Below are 21,379 nucleotides of genomic sequence, written 5' to 3' on the forward strand. Positions count from 1 at the left end.
GAAATAGGTTTTTAAAACTATTATGCTTAGAAATGTGCTGAAACAATCTTCCCAGAACAGAACAGAAATTGGGGGGAAAAATAAACAGGGGCGCTAATAATTAAGGGGGGCTAATAATTCTGACTTCAACTGTATGTATATATATATATATATATATATATATATATATATATATATATATATATATATATATATATATATATATATATATATATATATATATATATATATATATGCACTTACCAGCCACTTTATTCGGTACACCTTACTAGTACCGGGTTGAACCCCCTTTGCCTTTAGAATTGCCTTAATCCTTCGTGACATGGATTCAACAGGGTACTGGAAATATTCCTCAGAGATTTTTGTTCATATTAACATGATGGCATCATGCAGTTGCTGCAGATTTGTCGGCTGCACATCCATGATGTGAATCTCCCATTTCACCACATCATAAAGGTGCTCTATTGGATTGAGATCTGGTGACTGTGGAGGCCATTTTATTACGGTGACTGTGGAGGCCATTTTATTACAGTGAACTTATTGTCAAGTTCAAGAAACTGGTCTGAGATTATTTGTGCTTTATGACATGGTGTGTTATACTGCTGTGGTATATACACTGTGGTCATCAGGGTATGGACATGGTGAGCGACAATGCTCAGGTAGGCTGTGGCGTTGACACGATGCTCTATAGGTACTAATGGGCAAAAGTGTGCCAAGAAAACATCCCCCATGAACCATTAATACAAGGCAGAATGGATCCATGCTTTCATCTTGTTGTCGGCCTATTCTGACACTACCATTTGAATGTCGCAGCAGGTTGTAATGAGTAGTTCATTTTGAACTGCAGCAGATCGTCTTGCGTGCAGACCATGTCTACATACCTAAAGGCATTGAGTTGCTGCCATGAGGTTGGCTGATTAGAAATTGGACAGGTGTACCTAATAAAGTGGCTGGTTAGTGTATATACTCGTATTTCTCTTTATTTAGAACTTCTGGGCAAATGTGTGTTTGCATATATTAATAAAATATAAAACAATCTTTAAAAAATAATGATTACACGTCCAACATAAAACAATTCAAATATATATTAAATTAAATGCAAAATGTAAACATTGTACTTTCAAGTGTGCAACTATCTTATGATGCTGTTATACATGTTTGCATCCCTGTAATGCTGTGTAATATTGCACTCATATAAATTATGAAAATGTATTACTGTAAACAATGCATTTTGTGACACCACACAATATTGGTAGAGCATAATATGAAACAATAGACTTTTTGATTTGTCCTCATTTTATATATATATATATATATATATATATATATATATATATATATATATATATATATATATATATATATATATATATATATATATATATATATATATCGTCAAATTGAACAGCTCTATGTTAAACAATACATTAACTTAAACCCCCCGAACACAAATGAGTGCACGTACAACTTTTTAATTATCATTATGCGGTCCACAAAAAAAAAAAAAAAACAGCGTGCAGTATTCAGGGTTTGTACGGGTGCTGAAAATTATACAAAATGCTGGAATTTTAATATTCTGTTTTCAAGGTCTGAAAAGTGCTTAGATTTTGGATAAAGTGCTTGAAATTATAATTGTGTTTAATAATTAACTATTGAAATAAATTAAAATAAAAATAAAAATCTCCTTGTTTTTGCATAAAATGAAAATGAAAGGAGTCTGCCTGTATAGTGCACGTCTGCCTGTATAGTGTGATCTGGCAGTCTCTTTGTTTTATTTGCGCCCTTTAAAATTAAAATAACTAAATTTAAGATATAAATTGACACATTTAAAGTGCAAATAAATGACAATTAAAAGAGGGTCAGGAGGGTCAAGTTTTTTGGTTATTTTCTGTAATATGTCTTGTTAAACCAAATTTATATATTTAATTCAATTACATCTATTTTTTTTTCATTAAACTTGTTATTATGTTATCAGTGTTTTGAGGGATATTGAGTGGTTCTCAATGACATTTGTGAATAAACAGTGACAGTTTTGCTTTCCTACACCCATAAATGGATGACCATGAAAGACTGCATGTATATACAGACACCTTTTTTAAATATACATGTTTTGTGAACACTTACACTGTCTGTTGATGCTCTACATTTGCTGGTTTCAAACTGAATAATTAATATTTTTGGCACAAACATGCATTCACAATGGTATGATCCATTATAGGGGTCAAATGTATATTGAAGTTATCTATCATTTTAATTATTAGTAATATTTCAGATACAGATCAGAACAAACAATTTCTCAACTATTAAAGGGCAGACTTCCATCCATCTTGTTTTGATGTCCTTCAGGGGGGATCGTGTTAATTAAGGGGATCAGACCCCCCACCCCTGAAATTTGCACCCTGTGTAAATATGTAATTTGCCACACTTGTAAAGTGCTGGAAAAGTTTGAAAACGCATCAGGAAAGTGCTTAAAATTGACTTTTAAGATTTAAGAACCCTGAGCATTATATTGACAATACTTTTATTAAATACTTAAAAGCACCTCCCTGAAAGAATTTTAAAAGCTTAATATTTGGAAGTAGCCATTATTGACTTGTGCATTACTAAATGTGCCTCGTTCTCTGTCCCCAGCAGTAGAGAATGGCATACAGCAGCCCAGCCCAGATCAAAACAGCAAGAAACAGATCACCGGCATTGAGGCCAAACTGCAGTGCACAAACCCCGACGCGGCCATTGAGAACGCCAGCGCTGAGCATCCCATAACCATGGTCTTCATGGGCTACAAGAACGTGGAGGACGAGGCCGAGACAAAGAAGACGCTGGGCATCGAGGAAACAGTAAAAGCTGAATTCGTGGTCATCGAGGATGGCGAGAGCAAAGCAGGAAACGAAGGGGCCAAAAACGACCAGGCTCCACCAAACGGCAGCGCCTCCAGTCCTGACAAAGCTGACGCCAAGAAGGAGGAGTCAAAAGAAGAGGGCAATTCGAAAGAAAAGCAGCCCTGCAAGTGCTGCACAGTCATGTAACCCTCGAAATGTAGACTCTGACCCCCCTGACCATAACGCAACAATGAAGAAGTATACCCCGTATACTGACGATTAACTTTTGTTGTCTAGTATGTATTTCTTTTTTTATTTCTATTAATATTTTTCTATATTTCTTGTCTTGACATTTATATATCTATATATACATATATTTTCATTATGTAATCTTATGAAGTCCAGTATTTTGCTCGTCGAAGAACAGAAAAATGAGGACCACAACTGACTCCACTTTAGACAACACCACGGTTTTAAAGAACATTTTTGTGGCCCTCGCCCTTATTTTTGTTTTAAGAAAGATAAGATAAACGTCTCGATATATTAAATGAACTAGCTATTTATCTCCCGTATACATTTGTGTTTTAAGATATTACTTTATTACTGAGAAGAAATGACTATATTGATATTACGATGTTATGCTTTTAATATATATTTTGAGCCTTCTGTTTTAATATTTCTTTTGTGGTTTTTGCCAAATCATCTCAGACCACTGTGAACACTGGTACATGTGTAGTCTTTGTCCACGATCACACGTTATTATGCATTACACTTCATAGTAGCCCGATACGTTTGTAAATACGATCCAGTTATTTATGACTGTTCATGCTATGGTAGAACACATTTAGTCATGTTGTTTAAAATAGGACACGTTAATTACCCCAGATCTCCATCATAATCACAGCAAATATCCGCTTTAACAGTACATCACTTTTTATAGCTGAATAATATTTATAAGATAACCCAATTTTTTTTTCCTGCAGTACATCAAAGATAACATTGTTAGATATAATAGTAATCAATGCCTCATATTGCATATATGTAGCCCATACTGTTAAAATGCATTTTTACTGTATGCAAAATATATCTTTATATTAATTTTTTTTGTTGGGGGGAGAATGCATTATTTAAAGGTTTTTGATGTTAATTCACGATTCCCTCAACTAAACGAGTCCAGGAATCTAGTTTCAACATTCAGGCGTTTGATTCATAACAATGAATCATTCATTAGTGTTAATTCGAGTTGAAAAGTCTGGGGTCTAAAACACATTTCTCATTCCAAGACCACTAGCTTTGTAAATGTAGTTTTGCCGTCTTTAAGATATTTCGATTTGACTTATTATTTCATTTTGTGTAAGACAGTATGTGTTGTGGATTATGTCATGAGTTATAGGTGCTTATTGGTATGGCCAATGCCTGTTATGGTCCAAGTGTTTAAATCAGGAACAATAAATAAGAAAAAAAAAAGTTTGTTTACAACTGCGTATTGGTAATTCTTTTGGTAATTATACTTTCCCCTCCAGCAATCATTAATGTCTGACACTGCTGCAAATGGCAGTCATTTGGAAAATGAATAGTTTAGATTACCGCAGGGACTAAATGTGAGCGTACGGCATGTCTGATGATGCTGTCTTTTCCAGAAAGTGCTTCTGTGAAAAGAGAACTGGGAATTACTTTCAGTTTTACTCTGACATTATTGTTTGAGATGTAATGACTGTCACAATCACAAAAATAATATTTAAAAGAAACTCATGTGGGCCATGGAATACATTCTAATGTGTAAAGGTTGCCATCTGCAGGCTAAAACATGGCGTAGTTACCTGTGTGCCGGCAGTTTATAGTCTAAAGCAGTGGTTCTCAAAGTGGGGGTCGGGACCCCTCGAGGGGTCGCGGGGCAATGAAGGGGGGTTGCCTGGTGATTTCCAAAAATCTATTTATTTTTATTAAACCATAAGAATTAACATATTTTATCCATAACTATACTGAAATTAAAAATAGTCGTTTATAGTTACTATATACTATATAGTTACTATAGTAGTTTATAGTTACTAGTTCTATTGGATTGCGACCCCTGGGGTAATTAAATTATATTAAAGGCAGCAATAGCGTCAGATGCATTTTGATTTTATTACATCAGGTTATACTTTCTGGCACATTTAAAGCACTGACACAAATTTAATTGGTGTGTTTGCTTCATTGCATGCAAGGTTTTTGTATTTATAACCACCTCAGAGGATATTGGGGGTCGCGAGTCACTGGCATTGTTATTTTGGGGGTCGCGGGCTGAAAAGTTTGGGAACCCCTGGTCTAAAGCTGTTATGCTCTACCATGGTATTTTTATTTTTAGAGATGATGTCATAATTTTGAACACTTTAATAAGTGAGGCCTTGAAAACAGCCCTCCTATTAAACTTTTTATCCACAGTGCTCATTTTAGAGACAGTGTTCAGTAAAGTGATTGAGTAGCAAATTTTGGTAAATTAGGTCAACTTTTGCCCCTTCATCTCAATGACAAAACATGAATATTTAAAAAAAAAAAATTATTTTAGAATAAAAATATTTGTAATTTACTCACCATTGTGTTGTTCCAGCAAAACAAATGAAGAGGTTCTGAAAAATGTAGGTAAACAAACCTACTGAGAGTATGTTAAAATATAATTGTGTGTGTGTTCCAAGTCTGAACAAATACAATTAGATTATTTGGGTAAACTGTCCCTTTAATTCAGGGGTTTTATTTCTTAATAAGGGACCCTACTCCCCAGAAACGACCATCATCCTACTGTTCAGCCATATGACGATCATATTTTGTTGCAATAATTACCGAAGCTTTGATCATGATAAACACAATTATCACATATTGACATGTTGCAAAATGGAGATAGTTTATAACAAAGTATAGTTTTATTAATATAAAAAAAAAATTCCTTCCATTTATATAGCACGTTTCTGGACACTCAAAGTACTTTACACATTTTTGGGGGGAATCTCCTCATCCACCACTAGCATGCAGCATCCACCTGGATGATGCAACGGGAGCCATATTGCACCAGACCGCCCACCACATACTAGCTGATTGGTGCAGAGGAGACAGTGATGAAACCAATTATGACATGGGATGGATTAGTAGACCTAATATCTCATCCAAAAGCTCTCACTGAGCAGTATTGAGCCCCCATCAATATACTTATTGGGACACACGCAGACCATAAGTTGAGCGCCCCCTGGTGGTCCTGCTTACACCACTTCTAGCAGCAACCTAACTTTCCCATGTGGTCTCCCATCCAGGTACTGACCAGGCCCAGCCTTGCTTAGCTTCAGTGGGCAGTCATGTGAGAGTTGCAGAGAGTGACTTTATTATACGTTTAATCATAATTCTAATTATTCTAAGTGCAGATTGATCGTATATGAAAATAGGTTACTACATTAACGTCAGCAGTGAAAAACAGCCTACTTGTCTCCAGTGTATAACAGTACAGTTTATGATGATAAGAGTTTTTTTTTTAATACAAGATCTGCATGTTACTAGTTTCTTAAAATAAAAAAGATATGTTTTTAATATGTTTTGAACAATAAGACGTTAACATCATCTAAATCAGAACATTTTTAAAAATCACCCCAGGAAGATAATGTTTTTTTTTATTTATTTGTTTTTTTTCAGTTTTGGTGGGGGTGGGTGGGTATTAATGCTCACATCTCTAGAGTAAAGAAAGGAAGGTTTATGAGATTATGCAAGAGCTGAATGTGAGCTACGTCTTGGTAATCTTTGGTGGATTGACCAGATATTTATCTGATCACATTAATAAATTCCTGTGGATGTGCGTATTAGTGGAAGCACAGACACAGGGACGCACATAAGGGGACATGATTATTACACACCCACCAGGGAGTTTCATGTGGGCTTTGAGGGTTCTCCTGTCCTGCTCAACTGCCTCATGTACAAGATGTGTTTTTATCGCTTCAGACAGGTCTAACCTGCTGGTTGACCAGCCTAATTTTAAAGAGGTTTTGGACATTTCATGGCTGGTCTGGTTTTAGCCATTTACAGTCTGTCTTAACTGGTCAGGCTGAGAGACCAGATGAAAACTAGCTTGACAAGACTATCCAAGCTGGGAGACTAGCCAAAACCAGTTTGACCAGCCTATCTAAGCTGAAAAAAAGGAATTATTATAAAACTAACCTGGCAATAGCCAAAACCCCTTTAAAACCAGGCTGGTCGACCAACTGGAAAAAAAAACAACAACCAGTAGGGTAAATTGAAGCCAAGTGTCTTCCTGGTTATGACAGAGTTGTAATGCTGAGATTGGCAATAAGGACTTTGAGTTGGATGTGCAGAAGCTTACTACATAGCACTGGCCTATCAGGATATACAAGGTCAAAGATCTTGACAATCACAGCCTCTCAAGAACGTAAACCCAGAAAGACAAACTCCCACTTTCCTTCAAAACAGTACTGTCTGCGCCCCGTCTCATGATGTGAGGGGAAACTGAATCTTTTTTTATACTTCTGTTGTAATTGCTTAAAGGGACATTCTTTTCATACCTTTTTGTTCTTGTTCGGCTTTTTAAAATCCTCAAATGTGATTTTGTCTGAACTGGGGAAGAATAATAAAATATCACCTGAATACGGGGAAAATGTTCAAGTATGTTCATGAGCATGTGTGTAATCAGCTGGCCAGATAATTGTTTAATTTGTCTATGAATCAAACAATGATATGGCCAGCTGATTGCAGAAATGTCTCAACGATAAAACTGCATGTACGTTTTTATAAAAATTTTAAAGCTGGTTCTTGTCATATTGTTCCAGTTTAATTTAAATCACATTATAATAATTTAACCTTTAACATTAATATTACCTGTTGACATTTTCTCCCTTTTTCAAGGACCCCATAGCAGTTCCTTGTGCCCTCATGATGGTTCCTGGATATCTGACTTTCACACAAAACCTTGTTCAAATTCTTGTCAGCTTAGTCCCTTTATTTATCCGGGGTCGCCACAGCGGAATGAACCGCCAACTTATCCAGCACATTTTTACGCAGCGGATGACCTTCCAGCCTCAACGCATTTCTGGGAAACAAAACCATTCATGTACGATATTTAAAATGTGCTAGAATTGGTCTAATAACCTACTGTATTTTTTTCTAGTGACATATTTGATTATTAAAAGGTCTGATAATATGTGCATTACATATAATAGTATGTCTTTCACAGGCAAACCTACTTTGTTAATATGTCATAATAGTGCTGTCGTTTATCCTATTAAGTTACAGCTTAACAAACCGTCACGTAGGTAGCTTGTGTCTGGTTTACTCTTTGCTCGAGATGTGTTGTTGCTCATGTTGGGTTCAAGCTCAGTTCACTCTTCAACTTCATTTCTCATGGTGGAAACGGAGAAAAGTTTTCGCAAACTTTTTCTGACCGCCTTTCCAGATTGACAGCCCTTCTCTCCAACCCCGTTGTCCAAGAACACGTAAGCTCCCGCCCACACTTGCTCCTCCGGGGTCGAACGACCAATCAAAAAGCGACAATCCCCCCTCCGCCATTTTGTAAGGATATAAGAAATACTAGCAGGTCTACCTCCCGTCTACGACAACCTGTAGTTTTGTGTAGTGCCATGGACGGGTAAGTTGAAAACACCATCATTCCAACTATAATATCTATTAAACACACATTTTTCGTTTGCTCATTGGTTTATATCGGTTATTTAATAAATTAAGCACGGTTTAAGTGTCTTAAATGCCGCAAAGTGAAGTGAAAATGGGGATTTTTGACTCGTCTCTGCCGTTCTTAATGTCTCCCGTGCCGGAAGAGACCAAAAAGTTCAACCAAACTGATCAGCAACCGGTTGCAAGTATAGTTTAGTTAATACGGATTCCTTAAAATACAAGCAAGCGGTTTGTTTTAACCGTACTTGCAAGCTGAAAATGTCCATTTGGGTTTGTATTGTACCGAAGCGGCAGAACAGCCACTATTTGGCAACCAACGTGTCTCAGTTTCCGCATTGTTGTTGGGTGGCTAGCTAATTACCTGCTAGCCTGCTAAAGCGATGCCAGTTCAACTTTAATCCACCTTTGGTCGTATGTATGCACGTTAAATATGTTCCAGGAATTACTAAGTTACTTTGATGCATGTTTAATTGTACGAATACATTAAGTGGTTTGGGTAAGGACGCGGGGAAGATGTCACTCATTGTTCAGAACAGATCTGCGAAAACTTGAATGTTTGATTTATGTAACGTTTTATTCACCTGTAATTACGATGGTATGATTGAGTCCTGCGCATTGCATTATGCTGTTATAAAAGGTAGCTTGCATCCTCAATAGATGTTTTGCTTGAACATGTCATTTTCATTAGTAGACTAGAAAGCGAGTTGTTAGGCAGATTGACAGGCTTCAGCCTACAATGATAAAGTCAAGAAACTTGTCATGAAGTTTAGCGAGTTTTATTTTTATTTGATCAAAATGACAATATGATTTAACCATGAATTTGAGTAAATGACAGTACTTTATGCAAATCCTGTGTTTTTATCTTTTGCAGCCGTTTAGAGACTGATCTGTATCCTCTGGGATCCAGTTACGTCACTGAAATAGAGTAAGTTTAGCATTATGCACATTTGTGTAAACTAGTGTATTTGCTTCAATATCATCTGAGTAAACTTTAAGAATTCAAGATAAGCGGTGAAACCTATTGATGCATGTGATTAGGAGGAAGAGTGGCCAAACAGGCTTGCTTTGTTTTTCAGTTTGCCTTTTATATCAGGTTGCATCCTGAAATTCAACTCCTTGTGCAACCGCCAGTTGTAGTTCCGGCTTGTTCTGTTTTGACAATTTTGGTTTTATTATTCACATTTTGTATTGTTTGTCCAATTGGGCTAAAACCCTTTTCTATAGATCATTGGCAGATGTCAGTCTGTATATCCAACTGTATCTTACTATGGGCTAGTGCACTCACAAGTTTTTGTTTGTGATATGTTGTGCTCTTACCCAACAATTATAAATTTTTTGTGCGTTGCTATTTCACGTTGGCTTGGTGATTTCTATTCAATTTCAACATTTTTTTGTTTTTTTAGGTCAACAAAGTTAACATTTACTTTATCCTTGATGCATATATTTGTTTTGGTTGTTGGCTTTTTTGTATGATTTTTTTTTTAACTTTGTAAAATTTCTTTTTTTTGCACATTGTTATAAAATACAAACTTGGATCAATAACTGTTGCTCAAAAGCATGAATTTGTAAAAGCGATGACGTTAGTTTTTTATTTTATTTTAGTCATTTTTTTTGTAATTTCACATATTCCCAAAACAAAATTACAGAAAATATGTTCTTCTATTACATGATGGCTTTAAGTATTCCGTGTCTCTTTTGCTGAATTCCCGTAAATTGTAATTAAACAATTTAGAGTGTTTTCTAATGTTTGTTTCTTTCTTTCTTTTTTTGTAGCAGTGTCCATGATATAACAGTCGGCACAAAGGTATGTAACTTAAACACAAGTGTTTGCCTTGCAAATGTGTGAAGTTGGTTTCCTTTTTGTTTACTGTGAGCATTAAGAAAGAATATTAGTCTGAGTCTAACCTATTTTTAATGGTATTCTACGTGTACTTCCTGAATTGCTGATACTAAGGAAACTGTTGTAAATGGCTGAGCCTGAAATTCTTGTTCCGCCTGCATCTCATCCAGCGACTTTAATTACTGTGGTCAAAGGGCACTTGCTGTTTAACCGATCACTGTGATAAGTGACCCAAAGGTGAAAAGTTGGCCAACACTCAAATCTCGTAATTGTTCTACTGCCAGATCAGAAATCGTCGTCTGGGTGTTTTTAGTTTCTGCTTGTATATATTTTTTTCTCTTTCTCAAATAGTTACACCACAGTGTTATGTGGATACAAAATTGCTATCTTCACACTCATTTGGACGTGTTTGTAAATAGAGACTGCCTGCTATTGTTTCCTCTGTCTTTCACGCATATGAGGAGGTGTAGTATATGTAGTCACCGTCTTGTCTGAGTCCAGGCACTAATTACCGTGGCTGGAATGCTGTGGTTGCATTCCTGTCTCCCTGACCCCCTTATTCATCACAGACTGCTCTCACCCGGGAGGCTTGCACTTTGTCAATTCATGTAAACATGTTGGCACCTGCAAGTCTTGAGCTCCTAGAAACCAATGTGGGAGTCATGGTTCAAGGCTTCTTTTTTTTTTCCCCTTCCTCTCTTCTGCTCTTGTCCTAAGCGAGTGCTCAAGCTTCAGTGCCCTGCAGTTAAAAATAGAGAAGGGAAATGCTGGAGTTGGGTGGATGTCTCACTCAAACAATGGATGGTTCAACCAGAGAAGGCGTTCCTGTCATAACTACCCTTTGAAATGTGAAGTTGAAACCTGACTCCCACAGGACTTTGCTTAGAGGAATGTGGCGCTTTTTTTCTTTTGTGGTACAATCTTGATCCAGTGTTTTTTTTTTTTTTTTTTTTTTTTTTTTTTCTTCTGTGCACTGCTTATGCTGTAGGCTGCTTATCAAGCCTTAGGGGCTGTGTTTAAGGTAAACTACATCCGGAGTGTGGTAAAGTGCCCTTGAGGCTGTTCGTAGTAGACTTGCTGTCTTTGGTTAACAATACTTTCCTTTGGGCTGGAACAGAACCCACATTGTGGTAATGGTGTAAAGGCTTTGGCTTATCCAGCGCATGTGACTACTTGAGCACAGACTTGCCATTTGAAGTGGTTTATTAAGAGAGTGATGCTGAATGATTTGCTCATTGCTCCATTGGTCAGCCGAGTGGCTCCAGCTTGGCCTTGAGTGAGAGACTTGTTTTAACGTTTTAAGGACACAGCTGCCTCTGTTTGCATTACTCTTTCGTTTGTTCTGCTTTTACTAGCAGTAAACAGTGTAGTGCTCTCGCTTGTACATGCCTAGGTCAAGAATAGTATTATTCAAGGTCTTTTTTTTTTTTCTTCTTTCTTTCTTTCTTTCTTTTGTCCGTAAATTATGTCTCTATGGCAGTGGTCACCAAACTTGTTCCTGGAGGGCCAGTGTCCTACAGATTTTAGCTCCAACCCTAATTAAACACGCCTGAACAAGCTAATCAAGGTCTTACTTGGTATACTTGAAACTTCCAGGCAGGTGTGTTGAGGCAAGGTTGGAGCTAAACCCTGCAGGGACACCGGCCTTCCAGGACCAGGATTGGTTATTCCTGCTCTATGGTTTTGTAATCAAACTATTTTTAGGCACATGCTAATCTTTACAACATGACTTTCTGCAGTTTCTTGTCTATATAATCCTTAAAGACAAGCTGCCATTCCTCATCCTTAATTTAATTTTTACTTTTATTTGTTTTAATAACAGTAATATTGCTTTTAATTTTTATCCTGCACTTAAGTTGCATCACCGTGTGTTTGTCCACTAGTTTAGAGGTATGTGTTATTAATTAAAGTTTTAAAGCTCTCCTGTTTAAATCACTTTTCAGAGGGGATCCGACGAACTCTTTTCCTCCTGCATATCTAACGGACCATATATAATGAGCTCTGGAGCCGGTAGGTATTTGTTTGTGTAAATGCAGTAACATATTGGCCAAACAGATCTGTAATATATACAAGTAACAAATGTTTTTGAAATACCAAACTGTATTGAAATGGTAATTTCTGAAGGATCTTTTGACACTTGGCTGGTGTAATGGTTTTTGCAAATTCAGCTTTGCCAGAGCAATATTGTTGCATTAAAATATATATTTAAGTTTTTTTTTTTAGTGCTGAGCAAAGATTAATCTGATTTGAGATGATTTGACTTAAATGTGTGTGTTATGTATATGTGATGCGCGCACACACGTGCACATACAAAACTATACAAACATTTTGTTACATAAATATTTAAATTTGTATGTAATTTGAATCGTATAAATGTATTTATATAAATATAAATAAACAATTTATCTAATTTATTTTTCCATGTGTATTTGTACATACATGATTTATATACACAGTCAAAACACATTTATTTTGGATCTGATTAATTGCAACTAATCTTTCCAGCACTCAATTTGATCTATAAATGTAACTTTTATTATCATGTAAGGTGGCATATGAACTAAAGCAAATCTAAAGTGGCAGTTTATAATGTTACAATGTTAACCTTTTAGGGCTTACAGGCCACATACATGGACGGCACATTTTAGCTCTTAAGTGGCTATTTAAAATGCTGTAATTGTTTTTGTATTTTGTTACAGACATGGTGTCATCCTGCAATGGTTTTGCAGCATGTGAAATGTCTCAAACACTATTTTTAACTGTCCAAAATTTTTTAATTTTTTTTTAATACTCATAATTGAATGTTCAAAAACAGTCAGGAAAAAGTGTTAAGTAAATTCGGACCACGAGTCCACATATGAACATTTTTTTTCTAAAAATACACTGTCAAAAGATGAAACTTGGGTGTTTATTCTAATAAGGTTCCTAACTGACTTGACCTTTAATTGCATGTGTATGTACTATAAAATCTCCTGATCCCAAACTATTGGACTTAAGTGTAGTAAATAGTATCATGTTTCATGTTGAAGTAAAGGCATTCTCTTTCTCAGCAAATGGGAATGACAGCAAGAAATTCAAAGGGGACATCAGGAGTCCGGGCATTCCTTCACGGGTCATTCATGTGCGCAAACTGCCAAATGACATAAATGAAGCTGAAGTCATTTCTTTGGGGCTTCCCTTTGGCAAAGTGACCAACCTTTTGATGCTGAAAGGAAAGAACCAGGTAGAGTTCACTGCAGCCTTGCAGTTTATTTTTATTTTTTCTCAATAAGATTAGCTCATTTTGACATGCATCATTGTGCCTTGCCTTATTGCATTATCTCCTGACAGGCCTTCCTGGAGATGAACACAGAGGAGTCTGCACAGACCATGGTCAGCTACTACTCCTCCGTCACCCCTGTCATTCGCAACCATCCGATCTTCATGCAATATTCCAATCACAAGGAGCTGAAGACTGACAACTCGCCCAACCAAGTCGTGAGTACAAATTACAACACCTTAGACACTCAATCAATGGCAATTACTTGATACAAATGACTCCGTCAAGAGTGATAATGTATACTTGTGCCCTGCCCCTTTAATTCCCATAGAGAGCACAGGCTGCTCTGCAGGCGGTGAATGCGGTCCAGACAGGAGGCATGTCTTTGGCTGCTATTGATGGAGCAGGCATGGGGAGCCAGAGCCCTGTGCTGAGAGTTATTGTAGAAAATCTCTTCTATCCAGTCACTCTTGATGTCCTTCATCAGGTACTGACTGTCCTTCAGAAACCAAATTGAGTGTTTAAATGTATGCATATTTAATGTCTATGTAATGTTAATAGATTTAATTACTTAATGTTTAATTTATAATGTAAATATATTTTAATGTTGCCATTTAAATTGTTACCATTTTTTTCCCCATTTAGATCTTTTCAAAGTTTGGCACCGTTTTGAAGATCATAACCTTTACCAAAAACAACCAGTTTCAAGCTCTGGTTCAATACTCAGACGGAATGACAGCTCAGCATGCAAAGCTGGTGAGTGGCACAGTGGATCAATATATGAATGGATGAATGGGCAGCTAAATCCCTTCTGAACCTTGTAATCATTTGGCTTAACATTAAACAGTCTTTAGATGGACAGAACATCTACAATGCCTGCTGTACCCTTCGCATCAGTTTCTCTAAGCTCACCAGCCTGAATGTTAAGTACAACAATGATAAGAGCAGAGACTACACTCGCCCCGACCTGCCAACAGGAGACAGTCAGCCCTCCTTTGATGCACAGACAATGGCAGCAGCCGCCTTGAGTAAATTTGATTATTATTGCTGTAGTTAAATGATATACTTAACATATAAAATAACAAACTGCTTTCTCTCTCTTAGCTGCTCCTGGTATTATCTCTGCATCACCTTATGCTGGAGCTCATGGTTTCCCACAAGCATTTGCTATTCAGCAGGCAGCAGGTCAGTCATGGCTTTAATAGGGTCTTTTTTTTTTTCTTTTTTTTTTTTGGCATAATTCACAATGAGTCTGATCTTTAATTGCTGTTCCTTGTACACCTCTAAATCCAACACCAATTTTTTTGTGGGGGCTATGGGATCAGCCTCAACGGCCACTTGCCTTCCAAGGCACATCATCTTATAAACAAACATAAACGGAGCACTGAAGTTGAGGGCTTATTTCCATATGACAGCCTGCTACATCAGTCTTCCGTTCGTTCATTTGCACATTTATTATACATTGAATAAAATGTGAAAGGCCAAACAAAAAGGGAATGGATCTGTGCAATTAATCAATGAGTTGATCTGTAATATCTGCAGTGTGAATGTAACCATATGGCTTGAACCAAAATGGCACCAAAGTATTGAATTGTACCAATTTTTAAAACTACCTAACACAATAGTATGGTACCAGAAGGATAAAGATGCACTGCAGAAAGATGGTTGTGATTTGTATTATGGGGTCATATTTTGGCAACTCTCTGTAATCCAATGTCAGTGCAAAATGACAATGTTGAGGGTTTCACTTTAGGTTCTGTGTGGTGTAATGATGGCTGTTTCCCCCCCCACAGGTCTGTCTCTGCAGGGTATGCCTGCTGGGGCTCTTGCTTCACTCTCTGTTCCTGGTGCTGCGGCAGCCGCTGCTGCAGCAGCTGCTGCTGGACGCCTCGGTCTCTCTGGTCTCACTGCTGCAGGAAACAGTGTCCTGCTGGTCAGCAACCTTAACCCTGAGGTTAGTGCCTTTTTAAAAAATAGGTTAGTCATTTTTAATTGTTAGTTCCTTAGTTTTGTGGTTCTTGTCTAAGCAAGACCAACTCCCTTTCAGTTGCTGAAATTGTAAAAACAGTTGAAAGAAACATGAAATGGATGGCACCTGGTTATGAATTAACAGGATTCTAGTTTGAATAGCTATCATGTAATGTTTTACTACTTGGCAACTCTGATTGTGTGGAGGCTCATTTGATTACTGTACAAACTTGCACATCAACCGTTTCTTAATATTTGTTGACTCTTGTCTGAAGCCATCTGAAGCATTTCATTTCTAGTATTTCTTTAGTGCTGTGAGTATATATTGTTTCTATCTTTCCTGTATTTCATTGTTAATCTTCTCTCCTTTTTCTTTTTTTATTTCCTTAGTGTTCCTATAGTAAAATGCATTTAATTTAGCAAGTTCTGCTGACTGGAACACTACATTTTTCTTTGTGTATACTGACCTTGTTTTTTTTACTTCCTTTTTCTTGTTTCCCTCCCTCCCCATTCCCCTTCCCCTTTTATTATTTTAATACTTTGACCTGGAATCTTTTGCCAACTGACTGTTACACTATTTTATTGCACATTTTTAAACCCCCTACCCAAACAATATTGTTCGTAATTCACCCCAATACTGGATGCATACACATTGTTTATTCTATTGTACAACAAACACACAACAACAACATCCCCCAACCCACCACCACCACCACTACATTTTTGGATATCCTCCTCCTTTACCTCTACCCTTCCCCCACTTTTCCATCATGAACAATATCACCCACCTTCATGATCCTACCACCGTTTTTCGCCATTCCTGTGGAACTGCCTCGCTGTGGACATGTTCAACCTCCACTGTCCTGCCTCCGATCTTTTCCTGTCCCTTCCTCCCTACGCTGCCTTCCTCTGCTGTCTTAAAAGAGCGTTACGCCCCAATGCCTCTTTATTCTTTTCGGTATGTTATCATTGGCATCTCCTTTTTATTACCTTTTTGTTTTTCATATTTTAACTCCATCTAAGATACGTACTTTGATTTGCTGGTTTATGTGAAATGTGGTGTTTTAGACTAAATGCAGCCTTTTTGGGCTCTTATTTGGCAGTTTCTAAATATTTATTGCAAATGGCCAAATTGTAACAATGTGCTCTTTATCAGTTGTTTACTTTTAGCTAATCTTGGCCACTTTATGATCCGATTCCACAGTCCAATTTGATAGCCTGAAATGATTACTGTTTTTTTTATATTGTTAGATGCCCTAACTTCTCAACATTATTAGATACTGCATTTAATAGTAGTTAGGTTTATAATTGATTTATCTTTTTTCCATGTATGTTTTGCCAATCATCAGGGCTAAAGTACAAATTTTTCCTAGTTGTAAATTTTTAATGTAATCAGATAATTACTTTTGAAATAAATCATTGCAAAATCAACTTATTTTGTGGATGTTTTAAGTTAAATGTACTAGGTGAGTTAGAGTAGAGGGCTAACATTTAAAAATGTATGTCCATTTCCAGCAGTAATGCATGCCTTAGATGGCCATAAAATAACTTTTGTATAGATATATCAGTGTAAATGTGATTGGCTGAGATGCCCAGTCATACTCCAGTCCTGTTCTCATGTAGCTACTTTAATCTTTTGGTAGGTGTCTACGGTGATGTCATGAGAGTAAAGATCCTGTTTAACAAAAAGGAGAACGCTTTGGTGCAGATGTCTGATGGAACCCAAGCCCAACTAGGTATTTCTCACAGTTTCCATCTTTGCCTTTAGTACATCTCATCCAAGGAGCTTGATTTGCATTCCACACTATCTTGTCCCTTTTAGCCATGAGCCACTTGAATGGGCAGAAGCTGTATGGCAAGGCTTTGCGGGCGACTCTTTCCAAACACACCACGGTGCAGCTGCCGCGTGAAGGCCATGAGGATCAGGGCCTCACCAAGGATTACAGCAACTCTCCTCTTCACCGCTTTAAAAAGCCAGGTTCCAAGAACTACTCCAACATCTTTCCGCCTTCCTCAACTCTCCATCTCTCCAACATCCCGTGAGTCCATTGAACTTGCACAGATCTGTTTGGGAATCCCTAGCAAGACCTTAATTTGCTTGATTTTTGTGGCATGATCTATTGCAAGGATGCCCAAACTTTTTCTCATAAGAGCCAAAAATCAAACTTTGAGGCTAATGGGCCCAAGGTAAATATAGTTGCCATGGGTAATTTCCTAATTTATTTAATAATGTTTAAAAAAATTAGTAGAAACATTGCTTTATATTAACCAACACAGAATATTTTTTGCATTTTATAATGAACTTATTACAGTCAAAACAAAATCATCTCTTTATAATATTTAAGTGCACTAGATTAGCCTTGACTTGCTTGCTGATGTCACTCTTCATAGTCCTCTATTTATCGAGTTAAAGTATTTCCGTTTTACAAACTCCGATTCATTTACATTCAAAACATTTTAATTTTAGTTTGCTTTTTTGTAGCTCAGCAATAAAGTAAACAAAAAAAAAGGTTACGTCAAATTTGAAATGACTATCTGTTAAAGGCATTTGCCCCAACTCTCCATCATTCTCAGATGAGATGGTGGGTCAAATCAAAGGTTGCATTGGGCCTACTTTGAACATCTCTGGTCTATGGTGTTTGATTTAATTCTGCAAAACAATTTAAACGCTGTTAAATCAAATACTCTGAGGTTTGGAACTTTTAGTCAAAACTGACATGGCATTCAACCAGAACAACCGTATTCAATGCCAATTTTTTTTTTTTTCTCTTCGCAGTCCTTCTGTCACTGAGGATGATCTCCGAGGTTTGTTTCTGAGTTCAGGAGCTGTGGTTAAGGCCTTCAAATTTTTCCAGTAAGGCTTTCTCCAGATTTGATTTGGACAAATGTAGTGGTGATGAATCTTAGCAGTTTTAAAGCACTGTGTTGATCCTTTCAGGAAAGACCGTAAAATGGCACTCATCCAGCTGGCCTCTGTGGAAGAAGCAATTGAGTCGCTGATCAAGTTTCACAATCATGACCTGGGAGAAAACCATCACCTCAGAGTCTCCTTCTCTAAGTCCACAATCTGATGGAGGCGCTTTTGGTTTCAAGAAGGTGTAAGGACTGTCACTTTAGACCAAACTTTTAAGCCTTCCACAATTTATATCACTGTGGACAAATGTTTTCCACAACACACACTTCATCATTCCTTTTTATTAGATCTATATTCACATATCTATTTCTTTTTGTCATTCCACTTTGAACCAGTAGACAAGAGGAACTCGTCAACCCAAATGTGACTTGGGTTTTAATAGTACCTTTTTCCTCGACGGTTTGTCTCGTAATTTAGTTTATCTTTGGCACACATTGGTTTTGGATCATAGATGCTGCATAGTTTACACTTGTGCCTCTGCGGAAAGCCGCACTCTTTCAGGTTGCACTCAAAGCCTTGTTTCGTTTGTTTGAATCTGATCGGTCCCTGTTTGCCTTTCCACAACAAGCATTTGTGCCTTTACATTGTGCTTGAAGAATATCTTAATTGCCATCATAATTTCATGATGTTTTTGGATTCTTTTGCAAGGCCATTAACCTCAACATACAAAAAAAAGCTCTGGTGTTGCCAGGTAGTCTGTTTAAATTTGACTATTGAAAACACCAGAATGTTTTCCTGCGAAAGGCAGCAATTTGGTTATATACAGGCTTTAGTTTTGTACCTTGCTGTCACAGCTTATTTTGCATATAGTTATTCTATATATATAAATATGTGGTTCTACTCTTTATCTACCGTGTGTAAGAGATATTCTATAATCTATATAGTTTCATTCCATATTGTTTAAAAAAAGAAAAAATATCGCACATTTCTATACTGTATAATCTGTTTGGGCATTGTCCCACTGCACTCTGTGCCTAGATGGTGATAGTCTGTTAAGTTTGGGTACAATTTCTATTTTTTCCACACTTCCCTATTGCCTTGCTTCTTATGGGTTTTTATCAATAATGAAACCTTGGAACCAAACCAGACTTCACAACCTTTTGATTTTTGTTTTTATAGTAATTCTACGTGTGACAATGAATCAGATTTGTTTTTCTATTTTCTAGAGTTAACAAGTGTAGCTTGTAAACTAGGACCTCCCAGAGATGATTGATTTCGTTTGTTTCTTCTGTAAGGTCTTACGGTCACTTGCCTTTTTATGTTAAAGAAATTTAGCATTACAGAGTCTTAAGCTCCTGAGTGATACTTTTTGGTGAACCAAGACACCTGTGACAAGACTTTGGGCTGTTTTTGGCACTTCTTTATGTGGGAGGGGGAGGACATTTTAAGACTTTTAGTCTTTCCTCTGCATCCAGTTTCATGTTGACTGTAACATGAATTTCAATGTTCGGATATTTCTTTTCAGCTTATTTCTGTAATTGATGCTAAAGAAATCTTTCCATGTCAGTTTCTTTTAGCAATCTAACAAAATGTTTTGCGGTTGGGTGGGTGGTGTTTTTCTTTTTTTTTTTTATTACAGAAGAGTAGCATGATGGACCAAAGCATCTTTATTGTTCTGCCAGACACTTTATGATCTTTCTTATTGAAGTGTATCATACTGTGCAGCAATATTTTTTTATGAACGACTTTGATTTCAGTGGGTAGTTTAGAGGGCTTATCTGTATATTATTGCCACTTTTGTTTACAAAGAGCAACAAGTCCTTAAAAAAGAAAAAAATATTACAAATTCTAAACATTGTGGGCTATTTTTGGTCCTGAAGTATGTGTATCATGATGACTTCTGTTGTCCGAGAACAGAACCTAAAACTAAAGTCTTAAAGTCGCGACAGCTCTTTTGTCTTATCCTACTTTTTTGTTTTTCCAGTATGGATGTAATGTTCAGCAACAGTGGGAGAGGACTACTGTATATAATTATTTGTGTTTTGTACGAGTAATTGCAAATCAACAATTTCTGTCAAACATGTATATTTTGATAAGCTTACAGCAGACATTCAGCTCATTGTAGAGCCTTCCTTTTTTATTACACCATATTAAAGAGATTCCAACATGTCGTCTCTTGACAAGTAATTGCCCTCTTGTAAACATAACCTTCTTCTGATCTAGATGCTCATACTTTTTTATGTCTTCAATAAATCTTTCTTTTTCCTGCTTTTCACCTATTTTTGTCTTTTATTACTATTTTTAAGTTCTTAAACATCTTTTCATATTCTGTTTGCTGTTTCAGTCATGTGCTTAACACTCTTCTCTTTTCAGTTTTCCTGCATTTGGGAAAAGTTTTGTATTTACTAACTTGTTGTTCTCACCATCTATTTGCTTTTAAGATATAGAATGAAGAGAATTTTGATGGAAAATTAAAAAAGCTTGTGGAAGCAACCTCACGTAGCTCAATTAAAAAAAATAGTTTGAGCTTTAATGGAAAATTGTTTATTAATTATTTGGAGATCTAGTCCTAGAACCTGAAATATAACTTGAAATGTACAATTCATCCCACTGCTTTCCAATTTGATTTGGATATTCTTTTTTTGTGTCAGACGTATTTAGGCGGATTATATATTTGTATGTTTTAAATGTAAGCCCTATGCTAATGCATTACATTTAAGTAAATTGCATGGAGGGTGAGTTGATTAGGTCTTTATAAAGTAGTGCTGCGTCTTGGACAGCAGGTGGCGCACTAGCTCAAGCTTGAAAAGTGGGTCATTCTCAGTATTCAGTTGGGGGTTTTATAGTTGTGGATAAATAAGTTGATTTTATTAAACACAAATAAAATGCTGTAAGATATTTGAGATTTTAAATTCAAAATATTTGCACTAATTAGAAGTATCACAATTCTATTAACTCAAGGTGTTTTTATTTTGATT

General features: G+C 36.6%; 2 protein-coding genes and 1 long non-coding RNA gene across 9 annotated transcripts in view; 2 read left to right on the forward strand and 1 right to left on the reverse strand.

The window, feature by feature from the left end:
• Positions 1-4,295, forward strand: part of palm1b (paralemmin 1b) — a 47,066-nt gene extending 42,771 nt beyond the window's left edge. For 2 of the 4 annotated variants that reach the window (XM_073913546.1, XM_005163394.6), the window contains exon 7: positions 2,632-3,934. In XM_073913546.1, coding sequence (XP_073769647.1) covers positions 2,632-3,026 — 395 coding nt within the window. In that variant the 3' untranslated portion in view covers positions 3,027-3,934. 4 annotated transcript variants of the gene reach the window in all.
• Positions 1-8,200, reverse strand: part of LOC137487469 (uncharacterized) — a 95,084-nt gene extending 86,884 nt beyond the window's left edge. Inside the window, exons 1-3 of the long non-coding RNA XR_011006066.2 lie at positions 8,036-8,200; positions 7,671-7,881; positions 7,358-7,409 (exon numbers count right to left, since the gene is read on the reverse strand). This is a non-coding gene — a long non-coding RNA (uncharacterized lncRNA). The remainder of the gene's footprint in view (positions 1-7,357; positions 7,410-7,670; positions 7,882-8,035) is intronic.
• Positions 8,201-8,396: 196 nt separating this feature from the next.
• On the forward strand, positions 8,397-20,680 carry ptbp1a (polypyrimidine tract binding protein 1a). Of its 4 annotated transcripts, none has more exons than XM_021478816.3 (16): positions 8,397-8,436; positions 9,352-9,405; positions 10,257-10,284; positions 12,264-12,330; positions 13,371-13,543; positions 13,651-13,797; positions 13,911-14,066; positions 14,225-14,335; positions 14,427-14,607; positions 14,684-14,764; positions 15,373-15,533; positions 16,472-16,505; positions 17,191-17,283; positions 17,370-17,586; positions 18,324-18,401; positions 18,486-20,680. In XM_021478816.3, the coding sequence occupies exons 1-16, from the start codon at positions 8,429-8,431 to the stop codon at positions 18,616-18,618; spliced, it is 1,722 nt and encodes a 573-aa protein (XP_021334491.1). In that variant the 5' UTR covers positions 8,397-8,428; the 3' UTR covers positions 18,619-20,680.
• Positions 20,681-21,379: the final 699 nt, after the last annotated feature.

This window comes from Danio rerio, chromosome 2, assembly GCF_049306965.1.
Source record: "Danio rerio strain Tuebingen ecotype United States chromosome 2, GRCz12tu, whole genome shotgun sequence".
In the NCBI taxonomy this organism is placed as follows: domain Eukaryota; kingdom Metazoa; phylum Chordata; class Actinopteri; order Cypriniformes; family Danionidae; genus Danio; species Danio rerio.